The 17909-nt window shown below is 33.6% G+C and overlaps 1 protein-coding gene across 1 annotated transcript in view; it reads right to left on the bottom strand.

Annotated features, from left to right (window-relative positions):
- Positions 1–955: 955 nt before the first annotated feature.
- The window catches only part of LOC143257847 (uncharacterized), a 46470-nt gene continuing 29516 nt past the window's right edge, over positions 956–17909 (bottom strand). The window contains exon 4 of the mRNA XM_076516879.1: positions 956–1670. Coding sequence (XP_076372994.1) covers positions 1585–1670 — 86 coding nt within the window. The 3' untranslated portion in view covers positions 956–1584. The remainder of the gene's footprint in view (positions 1671–17909) is intronic.

Below are 17909 nucleotides of genomic sequence, written 5' to 3'. Positions count from 1 at the left end.
TATTATTAGTGAGTTTTAATATAGTGAGTCGAGCTGATTATAAATTCGACATTGTTTGATAATTGCTAATGTGATGCCTAGAAATAAGTCAACAAATTTTAACACTAGGACTGTCCTAAGATATAACTTTTAAAGAAAAAATGTAGTGCCTTAAATAGACTTAACAGGATCAACTTGGATAAAAAATGGCCGTATAAATAGGTCGAATAGTTCCTAAAGATTATAATCCGCTGAAACAAATGAAACTAAACTATAAGACACGTGACAAATTAAAAAGGCATAGCATTGCTGAAAAAATAGTAATAAATGGGGTTGTAGCGAAGCGTATGAAACTCAGTATCAAACTAAATGGAATTAATTGTTTGCATTTAAGCACAATGGGCGCTGTGTGCTCTGCCCACCAAGGGGATTGAAACACGGTTCTAGCGTTGTAAGTCCACAAACGTACCGCTGAGCCATTGGGTGGCTGGAACCAATTGAGCTTCAGAAAATAAGTAAAACCAGCAAAGTATTTTCAAAATCGACCATTTATAATATTATGCATAAATTTGAACAAGTGACAGATGAACTATAGCTGAGAGAACATAGATGAATTTATAATGGCTCTTCATATCAAATCTAAGACCAGACTTTGCTCTTTCTAACATTTCCCATGCGTTTCCGAGCTATCCAAGTATCTTAATATTCATATCGGTTTATGGTAATTTATCGTGTTTCTTTTTTGGTTACGAATAACAAATTAAGGAGTTTTAATTAAATGACAAATTGATTTGTAAGCAAAATGTGATGGAAACTTTAAAGGGTCGTTATTTTTTGACATTAAGTACTTAAAGTTTTTTAAACAAAGACCTTACTACTGGTAAAAATTGTAAAATTAAGTACAGAGCAATCGATAAGCATTAGACCTAACAAGACATAAAATTCTTAAGTTTTCTCCCTTCCTTTAATGTTCAACTTTTATTAAACTTAATTAGCATATCGACTGTAGGCTTACAAGTTCTAACTGCTTACAACCATTGCACAATAACTCCCCTAAACGTCAGTTGGAAAAAATAAATCTGGACAAAGAAGAATAATCCGGGTTATAAAAGCAAATCAATATAAATAATTGTAAATACTGATATTTTTAAAACGACTAAACCCACGATTCCGGTTCACGTGTCACATTTATATTTATTATATCGTTAAATAAACATAAGATTTCAGTTATTGGATTCTTGAATTAAGTAGAATTTTTATTTTAAACTGTAAGGTTTCAGTTACTGAAGTCATGAATTAATTTCAAGTTTACTTTAAACCACGAGGTTTTAGTTACTGGACTTGTGAAATTAGTATAAGTGTTCCTTCAAACAGTAGAATTTTAGTTACTGGACTCATGAATTAAGAAGCAGTTTTCTTTTAAATTCTTAAATTCTTCCAATTCAGCTGGTACGTCAAATCGATTGGAATATCTTTGAATAAGTTCTTCCCTTATCCGATGTGGATCCACGGTTTAGCTCAATCGCTACACTTGATCCATTACGTTCACAATCACATCTAGAACATTTCAAGCATGTTTCGTTGCAACATTATCTGTCTTCGCATTTACAAGGTAACTTCTCCATGTTGGTTCTCATGGTCTTGGGTTTGATCCAGTGACCTCGATCTCGAACACGGTGCCAAACTTCTTTCTGTTTAATGAAAACAAACCCCGGAATAACACATTTTTGTATCCACACCAAGGTGCCTGGATGGCTCGTGTAGCACTTATTAATAAATTAAAATAAAAATATCTAGGTTTATTCATATATGTATTCTACAATGCAATATAAAAAAAAACTAATTATAAGTAAAATTAGAATTGCACCAATGTCTTGACGTCATATGCTGAGACATCAGATCCTACAGCTAACACCTCGTACAATATGCTAATAAAAGTTAATCAACCAGTTCAGCTGGATTTATTTTTATTTTGGTATATCAAGTGAAATTACATAAAAGCTACACTTTCTAGTAAGACCAATTGCGCTGTTTTCTAATAATATCTTATCACAATACAAACGTGTTTCACCTGATGAGAAACAGTGGTGTATCTGTGGACTTACAACGCTGAAAACCAGGTTTTGATATCCATGGTGGGCAGAGCACAGATAGTCCATTGTGTTGCTCTGTGCTTAACTTGAAACAAACAAATAAACAATTTATGACTTAAAATTTAGTATCAGGATATTTTTACTAGAGCTTGCAGTTACTCAACTATGTAGTAATCGGATTGACCAAAACGATTTCACATAAGTACGGTAAGAGTTCTTTATGCTAAGTTTATTTATTCTTGCAGTGCAAACCTATACAACGAGATATCTGCGCTGTGTCTGCCACTGAGGGTATCGAACTAATGACTTTAGGGTTGTAAGTCTGTACATTTAGTACATTTAACGCTGGTCCAGCGGAGGACACCACGGAATCAAAGTTTGAGACAGCGAGAACATTTCTATTGCGTTCACAAATGTTTTACAGTAAAATAGTGAAGAGAATTCCTAGCATACATTTTACTAAACTACTTTAACTCTGTCTCTTTACCTCTATTCAACTGTTAAGAATTCCTACATAGAAAAAATATATCAATGGATCAGCTGTAATTCAAGGATTTGCAAGGCTAAAATCCGGGGTTCGATTCTCCGCGGTAAACTTATTTTGTACCAAACCTACATGTAAAGTTGTAACTGAATCAATGGTCATGTAGAAGAATCAAATCCGTTTCCAAAGTATCAAGATTATCTGACAGTTTTTAGTTAAGTCTATCATTAAAAACATAAAGGAATCTTACATCTCCAAGGACACATACTTCATAGAAACGTTCATTCATTCAGTTAACACAGAAACAATAAGTCCTTTGGTTAACATGGAATCGATAATCCTTCAGCTAACTCGAGAACGATCAATTTGTCAGTTATCACAGAAACTATTAACTCTTTAGTGAGTCCGGCATGGCCAGTATTTAGGGCGCTCGACTCGTAATCTAAGCGAGCGCGGATTTGAATCCACACTAAACATGTTTGCCATTTCAGCGTTATAATGTTACGGTCAATTCTACTATTCGTTGGTAAAAGAGTAGCCTAAGGGTTGGCGGTGGATGTTGATATGTCTTCTATCGAGTCTTACACTGCTGAATTAGAGACGGCTAAAGCAAATAGCCCTCGTGTAGCTTTGCGCGAAATTCAAAAACAAAGAAACAAATAAACCTTTTAGTTAACAAAAAAAACGATAAACCGTTTAGTGAAAACATGAACTACCATTCTTTTAGTTAACACAGGAACTATCAACACTTTACTTTACTGTTTGATATTTTTACAACAGAAGGAAATTATTTTCGCCCAATGTTTTTAGCACCTTTTGTTAATTAACCACTGACGTTAAAGAATAAGACACAATGGAAAGATATAACAAAAGGAAAAATATTCACGTGAAATATACAACTCTATACGCGTTAACTTTGGCAGTGGACATTAAAACAGAGAGTTGTATCTGGATAAATAGTGTGTGAATTATGTATATTCATTGCCATAACCCTACGTTATATAAAACGAAACAGAAAATGGAGAATTGAGACAAGGAATAAATACTTCGATTGAAAAAGAAAAGGTATTTTATAAAATAATTCATTAATAAAAACGTAGGTTTGAAAAGACAAAATTAAAATAAAGGACCACTGTTTAATCAGATCTATTGTATAGAAGCTGTAAGAACTATTCTTTTACAATCGTGTTTGAAACAAAGAGTTCAGACGTCAGAAAAAATGAATTTTGTTTTATTTTCTAAAATAAAAATCACTGCAAAAACTTTCTTTGTTTCTAACAAAATCGAAACAAGAAACAAAGAAATCAAAATAACAGTTCATAAAAATAATTATTAGTGATTAAAAAGAAATTATTCACTTAATTAGTAACATAAATTTCATACTTTCAACCATGCAGGACGGAAAACAAAACCATTACGGATGATACATCGTGTGGATGAATCACTAAAAATACATTAATTAAAAAAAATTGTTCAATCGTTATAACTAGTGTTTTTGTTTCTCTCTCAAACGGCTTGGCATGGGCGAGTGGGTTAAGGCGTGCTATCGTAATCTGAGGGTCGCGGCTTCGCATCCCCGTTGCACCAAACATGCTTGACTTGGTATAATAGTAGCCTAAAAGTTGGTGGTGGGTGGTGATGATTAGCTGCCTTCCCTCTAGTCTTACACTGCTAAATTAGGAACGACTAGCGCAGATAGCCCTCGAGTAGTTTTGCGCGAAATTCAGAAACACTTTCAAACACTTTATAGACCGCAAAAAAAACAACAACACATAATTAAATTTGTTGATGTTGGCAGGAAATAATATACTCTCAAAATCTGTTGGTACGGTTCTTAATCAGATCCTTATATTTAACTCGTCTCACTAGATGCCAAAATTTATACATTTGTTTGCCCTAATGCAATAAGTAAATTAATATTTTTAGTGGTTTTAGGGCTTGTTTTCGAACGTTTAATTTGTTTTAAACTTGAATTACTGTTGGGGTCACCACTGTTTGTGAACCACGAGAAGATAATATGTTAATATATCTTTATATAGTACTGTTTACATGAACAACTTTAGATAACTACACCAATTTCGCATACATGAATGGATCAAACACAAACGTCACCCTGAAGAGAGGGGTATTTTCTTTGGTGCGTTATCGTGATGACAGGGCTATTCATATTTAAGATGCGCTTGCTAAATCATGCTTAGAAGACTTGTGAATTTTGTTCTGGAGAAATAATAGTTTCGAAGTTTTAATTTGTTATTTATTTTTTTCCATTTTTAAAGTCAAAATAACTGCCCCTTCTGAAACTTAACCCTCCAAACAGAAACACAAACACCGCGTTAGTTTTGCTACTGTGACAATAAGTTTGCAGACTTACCATGCTAAAAGCCGGAGTTCGATTCTTCGCGATACAAATAGCAGATAGCCCAAAGTTGCTTTGTTTCAAAACAAATATACGGGTTATGTTACTTATCGTTACCCAAACGCATTCTGGCCGTCACGAAATATTGCTTCTCGTGCTCACGGAGCTCACATTAAAAAACAAAAAAAAAACTTATCAAAATAGAGTTCGCACTTATCAGAATAACATGATCACGTTGTCAGTTCATTAGCCCAACCCTTTAAAACTGGTAAAGTAGAAATGCTTTCCGTAAACGTTTTTCGATTTCTCAACTTCACGCAAAGGTATTGCAAGACTATATGTACTCTAATATGGCAGCAATAGACAAGAAGGAAGATACTACCTACTGACAACTTCTGGGTTTTCCTTGATAACAACAAATTGTCCATAACTTATAACTTCCCAGAGTGTTGAAGAAACTCGTACTCGCAACCCGCAGATTGCGAATCCAGCGTCCTAGCCGCCAGACCATATCAGATTCTTTTAAGAAAAGGAAAACGTGTAATGATGTTATGAGATAGAGAAATCGAAGAGTTACTATTTAACGGAAATACAATTTATTATCGTCTTTTTATTTGTACGTTAGAGAAGTTTTGGCACGCACTGTCTTCTCTCCAGTTGTGGAATCATATTGAAGACGTTTGTCAGGGAGCAGTAGAGGTAGCTATCCCTATTCCAGAACCGTTTACCAAAAAGGCAAATCGACAGGTAACAATCACTCCTAATTAATATCTTATTATTAATTGTAGTCATAGAAATTATATACAAATAAAGGGGATTTGGATAATAAAAAGAGTGCACGAACAATGAGCAAGATTCGAAAAACACGAAGTGTACTGTTCAGATATGAGAAACACTAAACACGAAGTGTACTGTTCAAATATGAGAAACACTAAACACGAAGTGTACTGTTCAGATACGAGAAACACTAAACACGAAGTGTACTGTTCAGATATGAGAAACACTAAGCACGAAGTGTACTGTTCAAATATGAGAAACACTAAACAAGAAGTGTACTGTTCAGATATGAGAAACACTAAACACGAAGCGTACTGTTCACATATGAGAAACACTAAACACGAAGCGTACTGTTCACATATGAGAAACACTAAACACGATTGTACTGTTCAGATATGAAAAACACTAAACACAAAGTGTACTGTTCAGATATAAGAAACACTAAACACAATACATAGGCATATTAAAAACGGTGGAGTTTTTTCCAAAAGTTAAACAACTCGTTTGAGCCCGATATTAAAGTATATGAACTTATAACGTTAGAAACTGTGCTTCGATGCCCCTAGTGGGCGGAGCATATATATCCAAGTGTGTCGCTTTGTGCTTCAGTACAAAACAAACCGATATTAAAGAACTGGAAAAACTTGAAAATGATTAAATATTTCGAAGATCATAAGAGACATTAAAGTTTTTTTTTAATTGGAAATTATTATGGAGTTGGAAGAGGCTTTGAAAAAGTATTGAAAACCTGAGAAAAAAAAATACTGTATATTTAGAGTATTATATCTAAAGATATAAAAGGACAAGAGGATATGATGATTATCATGTACTTAAAATGATATTATAACACGTGAATATCAAAAAAATGTGATTAAATCAACTCCTGATAGAAATATATTCATGACAGAAACTTTGTCTGTCTCTTGTTCTGAGTTGACGAAAAGCCCTCAACACGAGGTCCGTGAAGCACATAGAAACTTACCACTCAAGAAATCTACTAAAATATCAATGTAATGTGTCGGGCCTGGCATGACCAGGTGGTTAGGACGCTCGACTGAAGGGCGTGGGTTTGAATCCCCATCATACCAAATATGCTCACCCTTTCAGCCGTGGGAGCGTTGTAATGTGACGGTCAATCCCACTATTCGTTCGTAAAAGAGTAGCTCAAGAGTTGGCGGTGGGTGGTGATGACTAGCGTCTTTTCCTCTAGTCTTATACTGCTAAAGTAGGGACAGCTAAAGCAGATAGCCTCGTGTAGCTTTGCGCGAAATTACAAACAAACAAATGTCATGTTGCTACGCCATAGAATTTCTGGTCTTTTCACCAGCAAATTGGTGGTTTTCTTTGTTAGAAAAGGTTGTGATGCGTTCGCACTCAAAAGAGATTTTATTGTGGTGTGTTTACAACTTCAAACATTTGTGCCATCTCAACTTACGCGCTGTTCCGTAGAAAATTAATATCTTACTCACGACTCGCTTCACACGTTTCATAAAGGTTGTACGTTATGCTTTAAACATGCTAATTCGAATGTGTGAAATGTTATATTTAGCACTTGAATTACTCGCTGACAAGATTATACTTTACACTAAATAAATCGTTCAGTGCTGTTTCTAGTATTTGATATCTTTGGTGTAGGTAAAATGAAACTGAAAATTGGCGCTTCGTTGATAAATTAGTTTAAAAACTAGGTAATTATGAATAAACTGGTATTTATAACAGAATAGACTAAAGTGCGGAACGCCCTCTTACGGTATATCTGGTGAATCTCTATAACGGTTGTTAGTCCCGCTCTGGTACTTCTGGAACATTCCTCTATAATTGATATTTTATAAATATCATTTTGGATATAATAAAAGATAAGCTAACTATCAAACGAAAAATAATATAACTAGCACTCGCCCACTTAAAAGTTTATCGCACGGATTCGTCTGTGTAGGGGTCTGGATTTCTGAACCGCGAACAGAGTTCGAATCTGCTCGATACCATGAAATGTTCCCCTCATTTGAAGCTTCATGTGCGTTATAAAAGTGAGAATAAATTCTTGAACGCTGGTGAAGGGTTGTATGGTTGTGTTGCCTGTTTCCCTTCCATCTGCTGGATACTTTACAATTGGGAACCTTGTGTTTCATCTGATTACATTGAACGAGTAGAGAGTGGCCAAAGCTTTAGTGTGTTGTTGGGCTTCTAACCGGATTCAAAGTTCGAGACCGCGATATGCAGCAGAACAAGTTACCCACTTTCATTTACATTTACTCCCACTGTTCGGTTGCGCTCGTTTGTTTTAAAAATTCTCGCAATACTACACGAAAGTTATCTATCCCTAATTTTGAACTAATATACTAGAGGAAAGTCAATTAATCAACCCTTGGATCATTGTAATCGAAGAGTGAAGTTTAACTATTACGCTTATAACGCACTCACTGCTCTAGAGTGTGAAACTCATTTTACGCGGCAGTGGGATGCGAACCAGGAACCCTCAAATTCACAGCCCGGCAAAGTAGCTACTAGGCCATGTCCAGTTCTTATTCAGTTAAAAGTAATAGTGCAGATAGGTGTTGGGTGCTGCTGACTTGTTCTGCTCCCTCTGATTGGTAATTCTAAATCTGGAACAGCTGTGCTTATACCTTGGGTTTTCTGGCCTGCATATCTAATACACATGTCGCAGAAGATATCACTGAGCTTTAAAATACACTATATCTACATCACAGTGAACAGCTGTTACATAACATAGAACCGATTTATATATTGACACAGAGCAATAGAAGGCTTGGATAATTTGACCATGAATCTGAATCTAATCTTGAAGGATTAAACGTTATATATTTAATAGTTAAGCAAGTATAGTTATTAAAAATAAGATAAAGAAGACATTAGAAATAAAAATTGCAATTCTAGTGTTGAAATACCTAAATACGAATTTATAAACAAGAAATATATGGAATTGTTTATAGAACATTCGAGGCATGAAACAAAATATTATTCAGGTCTATAGAATAGCAGTTTGTGGTTGTGCATAACTGTTACTCACATTTCACAACCGACACATTTTAATTCCACTGTAAATCATTTAAAGGTACTTCTAAAAAGAACTAAGTAAAACATTTGAAAGTTTCGACCTGTTGGCTCACGCCCTTCAACAAAGCAGAAAAACATGAATCCGTAAACACAGAATTTTACAGTTTAATTTTAAATTGTTTTCATAGGTTTTAATCGTTTACCTCTTGCAAATAATGTTGTTGTGTTTTTGTTGTTGTTTTTTTTTTTGGGGGGGGTACAGGTACCCACGGTAGCACAGCGGTGCGTTTGAAGACGATAGAAATCTGGTTCCGATACCCCTGGTGGGCAGAACAAAGATAGCCCATAGTGTAGTTTTATGCTTAGTAACAAACATACAAACAAATTTGTCACTTGCATAATACTCTGTAGGTTGCGGCTAATTACTGAAGTTTGAAGTTCTAGTCGATGGTTATACAACAATTATTAGCATAAAAATGGTTGAGTCATACTTAGAATTTCAATATAAGATTCATAGTAAACCGCCATCTGTTCTCAGTTCTTAGAAGCACGATTACATACGTCGAGACTGACCAGAAAAGTGGAGTTCTTTTATTCTTTACTTTCATTTTGGGGACATTTAAAATGTTTTGAGATTTTGGCTAAATAATGTTAAACATTCCAGAGAGTTTAAAGAAACCAAAACAATGAATTAAAAATTCCAAGATTTTCTCGTCGCGTTTGAAATTGGTTACTTTTTTATCTATACGATGAAACTCATTCAAAACAATGTATTTAACTGTTATAAGTTATGACACAACAATCCGTTACCTTTGTTCAACAATATGAACCAAAGTAAAAGGGATATTAAAGTAATATATGTATATATTTAAGCTGTTCAGCCTAGTTATTTGGTATTAGTGTTAAGTCGTACAATATTGTTTGACGATCTAAGATAGACTTAATAATAAATCTGGTACTTAATGTCGGTTGCACTTAATATCGTTTCCGTTAAGTAATTTGGAGTGGTCGCGCAATGCTACAGCGTAGGATTTTCGTGTTTATAAAGTCTGTATAATTCTATTTCGTGTTCTTTGCTTTCCTAGTAATTTTAGTGTTATAATAGTTTTAGGCCATATTTCTATTAATCAAACACTAAACTCTGCATATATAAAAATGTCATCTTTAGGGAACGACGTCCCCTTCACTTATGTGCCTAAACATAAAGGCGGATGATAAAATTGTTTGTTTGTTTTTAGTTAAATTTAGAGTTTCAATGTGAAATTTAAAGTAGTGTAAAAATAAACGACTGTTCTCGTAATGTGAACAGCCATGTTTGCCACCTAGTTGTTTTGGAGATACTAATGTTGGTTAGACGTTTCCACACTAACCACTCGGTTTCCATAGTGTGTACTAAATTAACGTAAGCAGCTATTACTCTAACTTTAATGAACCAAAATGCCTTGTAGAATTTCGTTCTATTATATTTTCTGCGAAATCAATACTGTTAGTCGCTGGAACGTGAGAAGCATACTGCGTGTGATGTGAGGGTTGAAAGTCTGTACTCGATATTCATACTAGAGATACATATCACTAAATTAACCTAGGCAACAAAAGAAGCTCAGTAGAATAACATTATAAGATATATTAATGTCAACTGATAATTCGTTGCTTCTATGGCACCTGAAAACACAATAGACTATTGATTGGGTTTTTCATATGTAAAAGTTTTTCTCTCTCTAAAGAATGCTATTTGTTCGTTAAGGAAATACCAGAAATAAGATCCGTTAACGTATGCCAGTTATGATTTGAATGAAAAATGATAGAAAATTACTACTGCATCTAGCTTATGCGCGAGATACTTTATTAAGTTATATTCCGTTTTAAACGTAAAGTATATACCCGAAACAAAAAACCAAAACCTTATGGCCAAACTTTTCTAAAATATTTCATAATAGCTCAGATTTAGTCATTCCTTATAGATATCTACTACACGTGACCAAATAATGACTGAAGATTGGAAGTCGAAGGTTCGAGTCGCGATATATAATTAAACACGATTCAAACTTATAGCTGTAGAAGTGTTATAACCATGAAAATACCACATATCAAGTTGTGAGGATACTATAACCGTGACAGTACTGCACTTCTAGCTGTAGAGGTGTTTTAACTGTGACAATACCACACTTCTAGCTGTAGAGGTGTTTTAACTGTGACAATACCACACTTCTAGCTGTGGAGGTGTTATAACCGTGACAATACCACACTTCTAGCTGTGGAGATGTTATAACCGTGACAATACCACACTTCTAGCTGTGGAGGTGTTATAACCGTAACAATAGCAATTTTCCGTTAAGGGTAATTCTTATAAATAGGGTACGATTTTTTGCCCCTACTTGTTTGCAGTTCTAAATTAGGATGAACTGTAACCGAACCCGGTCGCTTAGTTCATGTGACGACACACAGTATGTAACTTAAGCTAAAAATACGGAACACTTATACAATTTCCAATCTACTCTCTTAGTTAGTAACTGTCGTTTTTAAATTCATTGATAAAGTTGGAACCAGGTGGGGTAAGTATTCATAAAAGAGAAATCATTTACACATTCGCTAAAACAAACATTGAGAAAATCAGTAGATAAATAATTACACATTTTTATTCTAAATAACTTAATATTGATGGACAAATCATGTTCCACGCTGGTAGAGAAGTAAGTCTACAGATTTACAACGCTAAAATCAGGGGTTTGATTCCCCTCTGTGAATTCCGTAGATAGTCCGATGTGGCTTTGCTATAAGGAAACATATACCCTGACAAATTATGAAATTTCAAACGAAGCCATGTAATAAAAAATTAAAACTAAAAACAACTAACTACTTCTTCAACAGTAAGAGATATTTCTAAGCTGAAAGTTATATACATTTTCTCTAGGGGAGGAAGATTAACAAACTGATATAAGGATTAAACATAGTAACTCCCTTAGAAACATAAAATAAAGCGGTAAAAACAGATCACATAAATAGTTAATAATGGATAGTCCTTAAATCTGCGAGAAAAGCTACTGTGTAACCATATAAAATTTCAGTCTTTATGTATAGATTCCCATGGCAATCAACTTTCAGTTTCTTTTCATAGTTAACAATTAGCGCGTTTTCCATAGTTACCGGCTTTCAGTTTCTGTCTATAAATACCACGTGCGAATCAACATTCCCTTTCTCTCCATAGGCAAAAACTTTCTATTCTTCATAGGCACCGACTTTTAATTTCTCCACACGAAATTTTATACAGTGACTTTTTTGACTAAGAACGACAATCATAATTCCAGAAGAAAATATTGTAAACAATAAAAACATCCATTAGGAAACGAGACAGTTTCCTTTCGATGTCTCTTTTATTTGTTCTTTTAAACAACGGGTTAAAAGAATATATTGCGGTTTAAAACGTTATTATATTGATGTGGGGGCCGTTTTATACCCGTTGTTCAGCCACAAAACTGAAGTGTTTTTATAGAAAAATATATTATAAAAGTTCTACATTTCTGGAAGTTTTACTTTTTGTTCTTTTAAGGCTAAGTAATTATGTTTGGTTATGAGGAGTACACATGTATATTATGTCTTAAGTATTAAACCTATTAAATATTATTTGAAAATAAATCAGTCTTTGAACACAATGAACACGATTTCTTTATAGAAAGGACAAATCACTTATATTAAAAAGTTATTTTTATGCCCTAAGGTGTAGGTGCATATGTCTTATATTTCAGTCTATTGTTTGAAATATTTGATTATATTCTGAAAATATATACAAATCATACCTACCTACCTATCTAACTACCAGTCAACTTACATATCTATCTATATACCTAATTACCTATCTAGAAACATCTATTTAGCAATACATCAAATGTTTCTACTGTGAGAAAGAGAAATAAAAATAATATTACTTCTCTCTATATATATATTTATATAATCATTCTTTGTCTGTCTGCAATTGAACACAAAGCTACGCAATGGACTATCTATGCTTTATCCATCACGGGTATCGTAACCCGGTTTCAGAATTGGTATTAGTATGTTGTCTTAATTGCACAGTAGGAATAGTGACCTCTACCGGAATAAACAATAATAAAGAAATGGCAAAACTCTTAACGTTAACATTTTTATTACACTTTTGAAACGAAAAACATTTTTTTTATCAAATACGGACTCACACTAGACTCATTTTTCACATGTCTTTTAGACAATGATTTTAACATATGTGAACGTTTAACCTCAATTTATCAGCAATTTACGTCATCTGTTGCGTCATAATATGTTGGTATGTAAATGTGTTTAAATATTTTCTCTAATTTTAGTGTTAAGACTCTTAAGATTATTTAATTTTCCTCCAAACTAAATGTTCATTAAGTTACAATATTTGTATGAAAATATAGCATGTAGTATTGGTAGATTGGAAAGTATAGTTTGTCCTGTTACGAGACTTTTCGAAAGAAATCGACACAGCAAACTATAACATACCGTAATAAAAAATACTTTATTTTATATTGAATTTTGATCGATACAATAAACTCTAATATACCGTGATAAAAAATACTCTATTATATATTGAATTTTGATCAATACAATAAACTATAGCATACTGTAATTAGAATATTCTATTTTATACTGAATTTTGCCCATTACAATGAAATATAAAACGTTGCTTTGGTTTTCCGTGTACGGATTTATTGAAAGGAGATTACCACAAGTTTATTTCTAACGGGTAGTGTATAGTCGTACTGTAATACCATCATTAAAACAGGTGTATCATATATCGCGGTTTTATAACCTCCTGAATTTGTATAAAGCAGTAGAAGAGAAGTAAACACGTACATTACTAACAACAAGAAGGTAAATATTCACTACTGGCTGCTGGTTCATCGTCTTGCTGACAGTACATAGTGTTAGCTGTCTCTAGTCTTATTAAAAGTAATAGGCTAATCAGCCGCGACATAGCGGCTTATAGAACGGCTCTGAGTTTATCAAGTACAAACTTTTAGCTTATAGCTCTGTCATCTTTTGATTGGTTAGAGGTCCTAAAACAGTTTTGAACTCTAGGTACCCAACCCTTCGATTGATGTATTTTACGACGCCCAAGGTTTCACTTCTGCCTGAAAGAATTTCAATTTAAAGGTAGGCTGGTAGAGATCCTGATGAGTAATAAAATCGAATCGGTTGTAAGCGCCGCACTCTTGGTATTGGCTAGGCACACGAACACATATAACAGTACGGGGTAAAAAAGCCTTATTCACTAATTTACTCTAATCTCAGAGAATTTAAAACGCTGCTGCTACTGAGGTTTCCCTCGTGTTTGTTACTTACTGGCCACGTGGTTCGTTAAGATGGTGGTCTTATTGTCGGTAGATAGGACTATTCGTTCTTAACTAAAGGCCACCTGAATCTTATTTTGGCGGTAAAGTAATTGTCTGCTTTCATACTGACAGTAGATAAGTTAGCTGTTAGTTAACTACATTTCACCTGATTCTTATTCAAGTTGTAAACTTATCTGCGGTCTCAATGACAGTACACAGGGTAGTTCTGTGTTTACTATAGTTATTGGCTGCCAGGTGAGTTTAGATTGCATACTATTGAGTTTAAATTGTAGGGTATTGAGTTTAGATTGTACAGTATTGACGTTAGGTTTTGGAGTATGAGGCTTAGATTGAGTTTAGTTTATTCAACAACGGATATATGTCCAGTTCATCCTTAATCATTAGGACCACGTATGTTTTTATAAAATTACTTTAAACTAGAAGGAATGAGCTTTTTCTGTAAGTAAAGTTACATTTATTTAGTTAGAAATGAGTAATAGCATTCATTATAATATATAAGAAAACACACACATAGATTGAAATAAAATAAAGATAGAATAATGAAAAATAAATACCTTAAAGTAACGTCTCCGTGTTTGTTTTTGGTTAAATAATAAAACCCTTAATCCATAATTGTGAGATAATACTTCATAGTTAGGACTAAACATGCAAAGTAGTGAAAATATTCTAGGTATTACAAAATTAGTTGTTTTCTTTAACATTTTAGGGAAACATATTAATTCATTGCATCATTAACTGACTTCTAAGCAACTTGACGTACAAATATATATTTGGCGTAATTAAACTAAATGCGTTGATGTCCTCTATTCCAAACACGTTGTTATTTAATGCGATTCTGTTAGTAAGCTCTGTTTGCAAATTAATCCGCTTATGTGCCTAAAGTTCAAAATAGTTTGGGACGTAGCAAACAACTACGAAACGTGAGTTCACATAATGAAAAATATATATTGTACATGCATGAATGTTTTTGTTTTCAGTTAAAGGACGTTTCTTTGTATTCAAGAGCGCAGCTTGATACAAGAGAAAGAGTTTTCCATGGCATGATTTATTGTATGTCATCAAAACTTGTCCTTGAATAGAGGGTTAAAGCGGTCGTGTCAATTTAATAGTCTTAAGATATAGTTGCTTCAAACCAGTTTAAACACTAGCCGAAGGAGATAGACGGTTTTTGAGTAGATTATCTTGTAGTTTGAATTAATTGATAATATTTCTTTACACGTACCAGGGTAATAAATCAAACCGTTAATGTGTATAGTTAGTTAAATATACTGATCATATTTGTATTAATTATACTACATTGTTTCATCAGTTGAGAGATGTCTCTCGTAATGTCAATATCAAGGTTAGTCTTAGATCTGCGAACAAAGCTTTTAATGCAAACTAAGATTTATCATAATAAGAATGAAAATAAAAACAGATATATATGAAACATTTTAGCCAGTTCTGTTAATGAAAGTATAACTAAAGAAACAACAGAGTACAAGTTACAAACAATCACATACACGCGTATATATAAACAAACATATTTATGGTGTGAACCTGTATACTGGATAGCTGAAGTTAAGAAAAAGTGTCATTGGCCAATGATATAGTCAAAGTGGCCATAAAGCACATTCACATCAACAGTGTGTTTAATACTTTCTGATATAGGTCTAGTTAATCTCTCTTTGGTTAACCTGTGTTCAGGGCTACTGATGAGGAGTGGAATTCTCTGAAACTTATACAACCCAGTAACACACGTTGATCAACGTGTAGACTGAGCTGAACCTCCCTTAAACTTATACTTCTAGATTAAATAGTTTTGGAAATAGTAAGTTTTCCTATTATCACATATGTATAGATTATCATTTTATAATATTATTTCAACACGAGGACTGTTTGTGTAGGTCCTCTTTAGCATTGTTTAATCAGAATGCATTTAGTGAACTCTTTATTAGCCTGTATGTTACAATGATGTTTATGTTTGGTTTGTTTATACATTGTTACACTGCTGTTTATATTTGGTTTGTTTATACATTGTTACATTGCTGTTTATATTTGGTTTGTTCATAGATTGTTACATTGCTGTTTATATTTAGTTTGTTTATATATATTGTTATATAGCTGTTTATAGATCGTTACACTCCTGTTTCTGTTTGGTTTGTTTATACATTGTTACACTGCTGTTTATATTTGGTTTGTTTATAGATTGATACATTGCTGTTTATATTTGGTTTGTTTATAGATTGTTACATTGCTGTTTATATTTAGTTTGTTTATATATATTGTTATATAGCTGTTTATAGATCGTTACACTCCTGTTTATATTTGGTTTGTTGACAACTTGTTACATTTGTTCATGATGTGTTTGGAAATTACGTGAATGAGGTTTCGTCACGTATTTATTAAAGCATAAATTCCAAATATCGTCTTGCTTGACGAGAGAATCAAGACTGTTAAGCTTGACGAGAGAATCAGGACTGTTAAGCTTGACGAGAGGATCAGGACTGTTAAGCTTGACGAGAGAATCAGGACTGTTAAGCTTGACGAGAGAATCAGGACTGTTACGCTTGACGAGAGAATCAAGACTGTTAAGCTTGACGAGAGAATCAAGACTGTTAACCTTGACGAGAGAATCAAAACTTTTAAGCTTGACGAGAAAATCAAGACTGTTAAGCTTGACGAGAGAATCAAGACTGTTAAGCTTGACGAGAGAATCAAGACTGTTAAGCTTGACGAGAGAATCAGGACTGTTAAGCTTGACGAGAGAATCAGGACTGTTACGCTTGACGAGAGAATCAGGACTGTCACGCTTGACGAGAGAATCAGGACTGTTACGCTTGACGAGAGAATCAGGACTGTCACGCTTGACGAGAGAATTAAGACTGTTACGCTTAACGAGAGAATCAGGACTGTTACATGTGATGTTAGTTATTCTTTTTTCATTACTACTAAATTTCGTGTTAAGATTGAGACTTAAAGTTAATATCACTTTAAAGAGCGACTCATTTAATGAAATAAATAATTCATTCGAAGTTTTAGAAAATTTTAGGATTAAGATCTGTCTAACGTATTTGGATTAATAACTTTGCTGTTAACGTGAAATCTTTAAACAAACACTATTACTCACTAAACTAATGATAAATCAAAGTGTCTATGTTCTTTAACAGCGGACATGTATACACATAAAGGTCTTACAGAAATCTTTCGTTTCTAATTTCACAGGAATTTTTCTTCGTTTTATAAGGAAATCTGACAAAATTCACAGATAAAAACATGAAAATGGACACTTTTATCTTCTACGTAACAGTGTGAAACTTTATGAGTATTTTCCAAGAAGCTGAGAATTTAAAATAAGAGTTCAGGCGGACATAACCTTTATTCTCTTAAAAAATAACAAAATAAGTAACAATGTAATAAGTAGATAAGGCAGTAGTCATACACAGAAACGAAATTAGGTTCTTATGGCAACTTTAAAAGGTATAACAGCTAGACATTGCAGCAAACATACGCTTGTTGTTTGCTAATACTTAAATATTTTAACTGCATCACGGTATTCACATTCATGACATGAAACGTTATGCCAGGTGTATATCTTCTTTAAACTTCTAGGTTCACTTGCGTGTTTTCCAAGAAAAATACTTTGTGTAACGATTTACGCAATCATTGAAAGCATCGTTTAAAAATCTTTAGATACCAGAAGAGAACGTTGCACGAACATGATGAACCCAAATATGTACATCAGTGTTAAGAACAAAATATAGCAACAGAATGATAAATAAAGTGTTATATTTAAAAGAGTTCCCGAGTACTAAACCTAACTTGAATCAGTTGGAGAAGGACCAGAGTTCGGCAGTTTTTGTTTATAGACTTGC

This window comes from Tachypleus tridentatus, chromosome 7 (assembly GCF_004210375.1).
Source record: "Tachypleus tridentatus isolate NWPU-2018 chromosome 7, ASM421037v1, whole genome shotgun sequence".
In the NCBI taxonomy this organism is placed as follows: domain Eukaryota; kingdom Metazoa; phylum Arthropoda; class Merostomata; order Xiphosura; family Limulidae; genus Tachypleus; species Tachypleus tridentatus.
The sequence above is the reverse complement of the archived record's forward strand: the minus strand, read 5'-3'. Positions and strand labels throughout refer to the sequence as shown.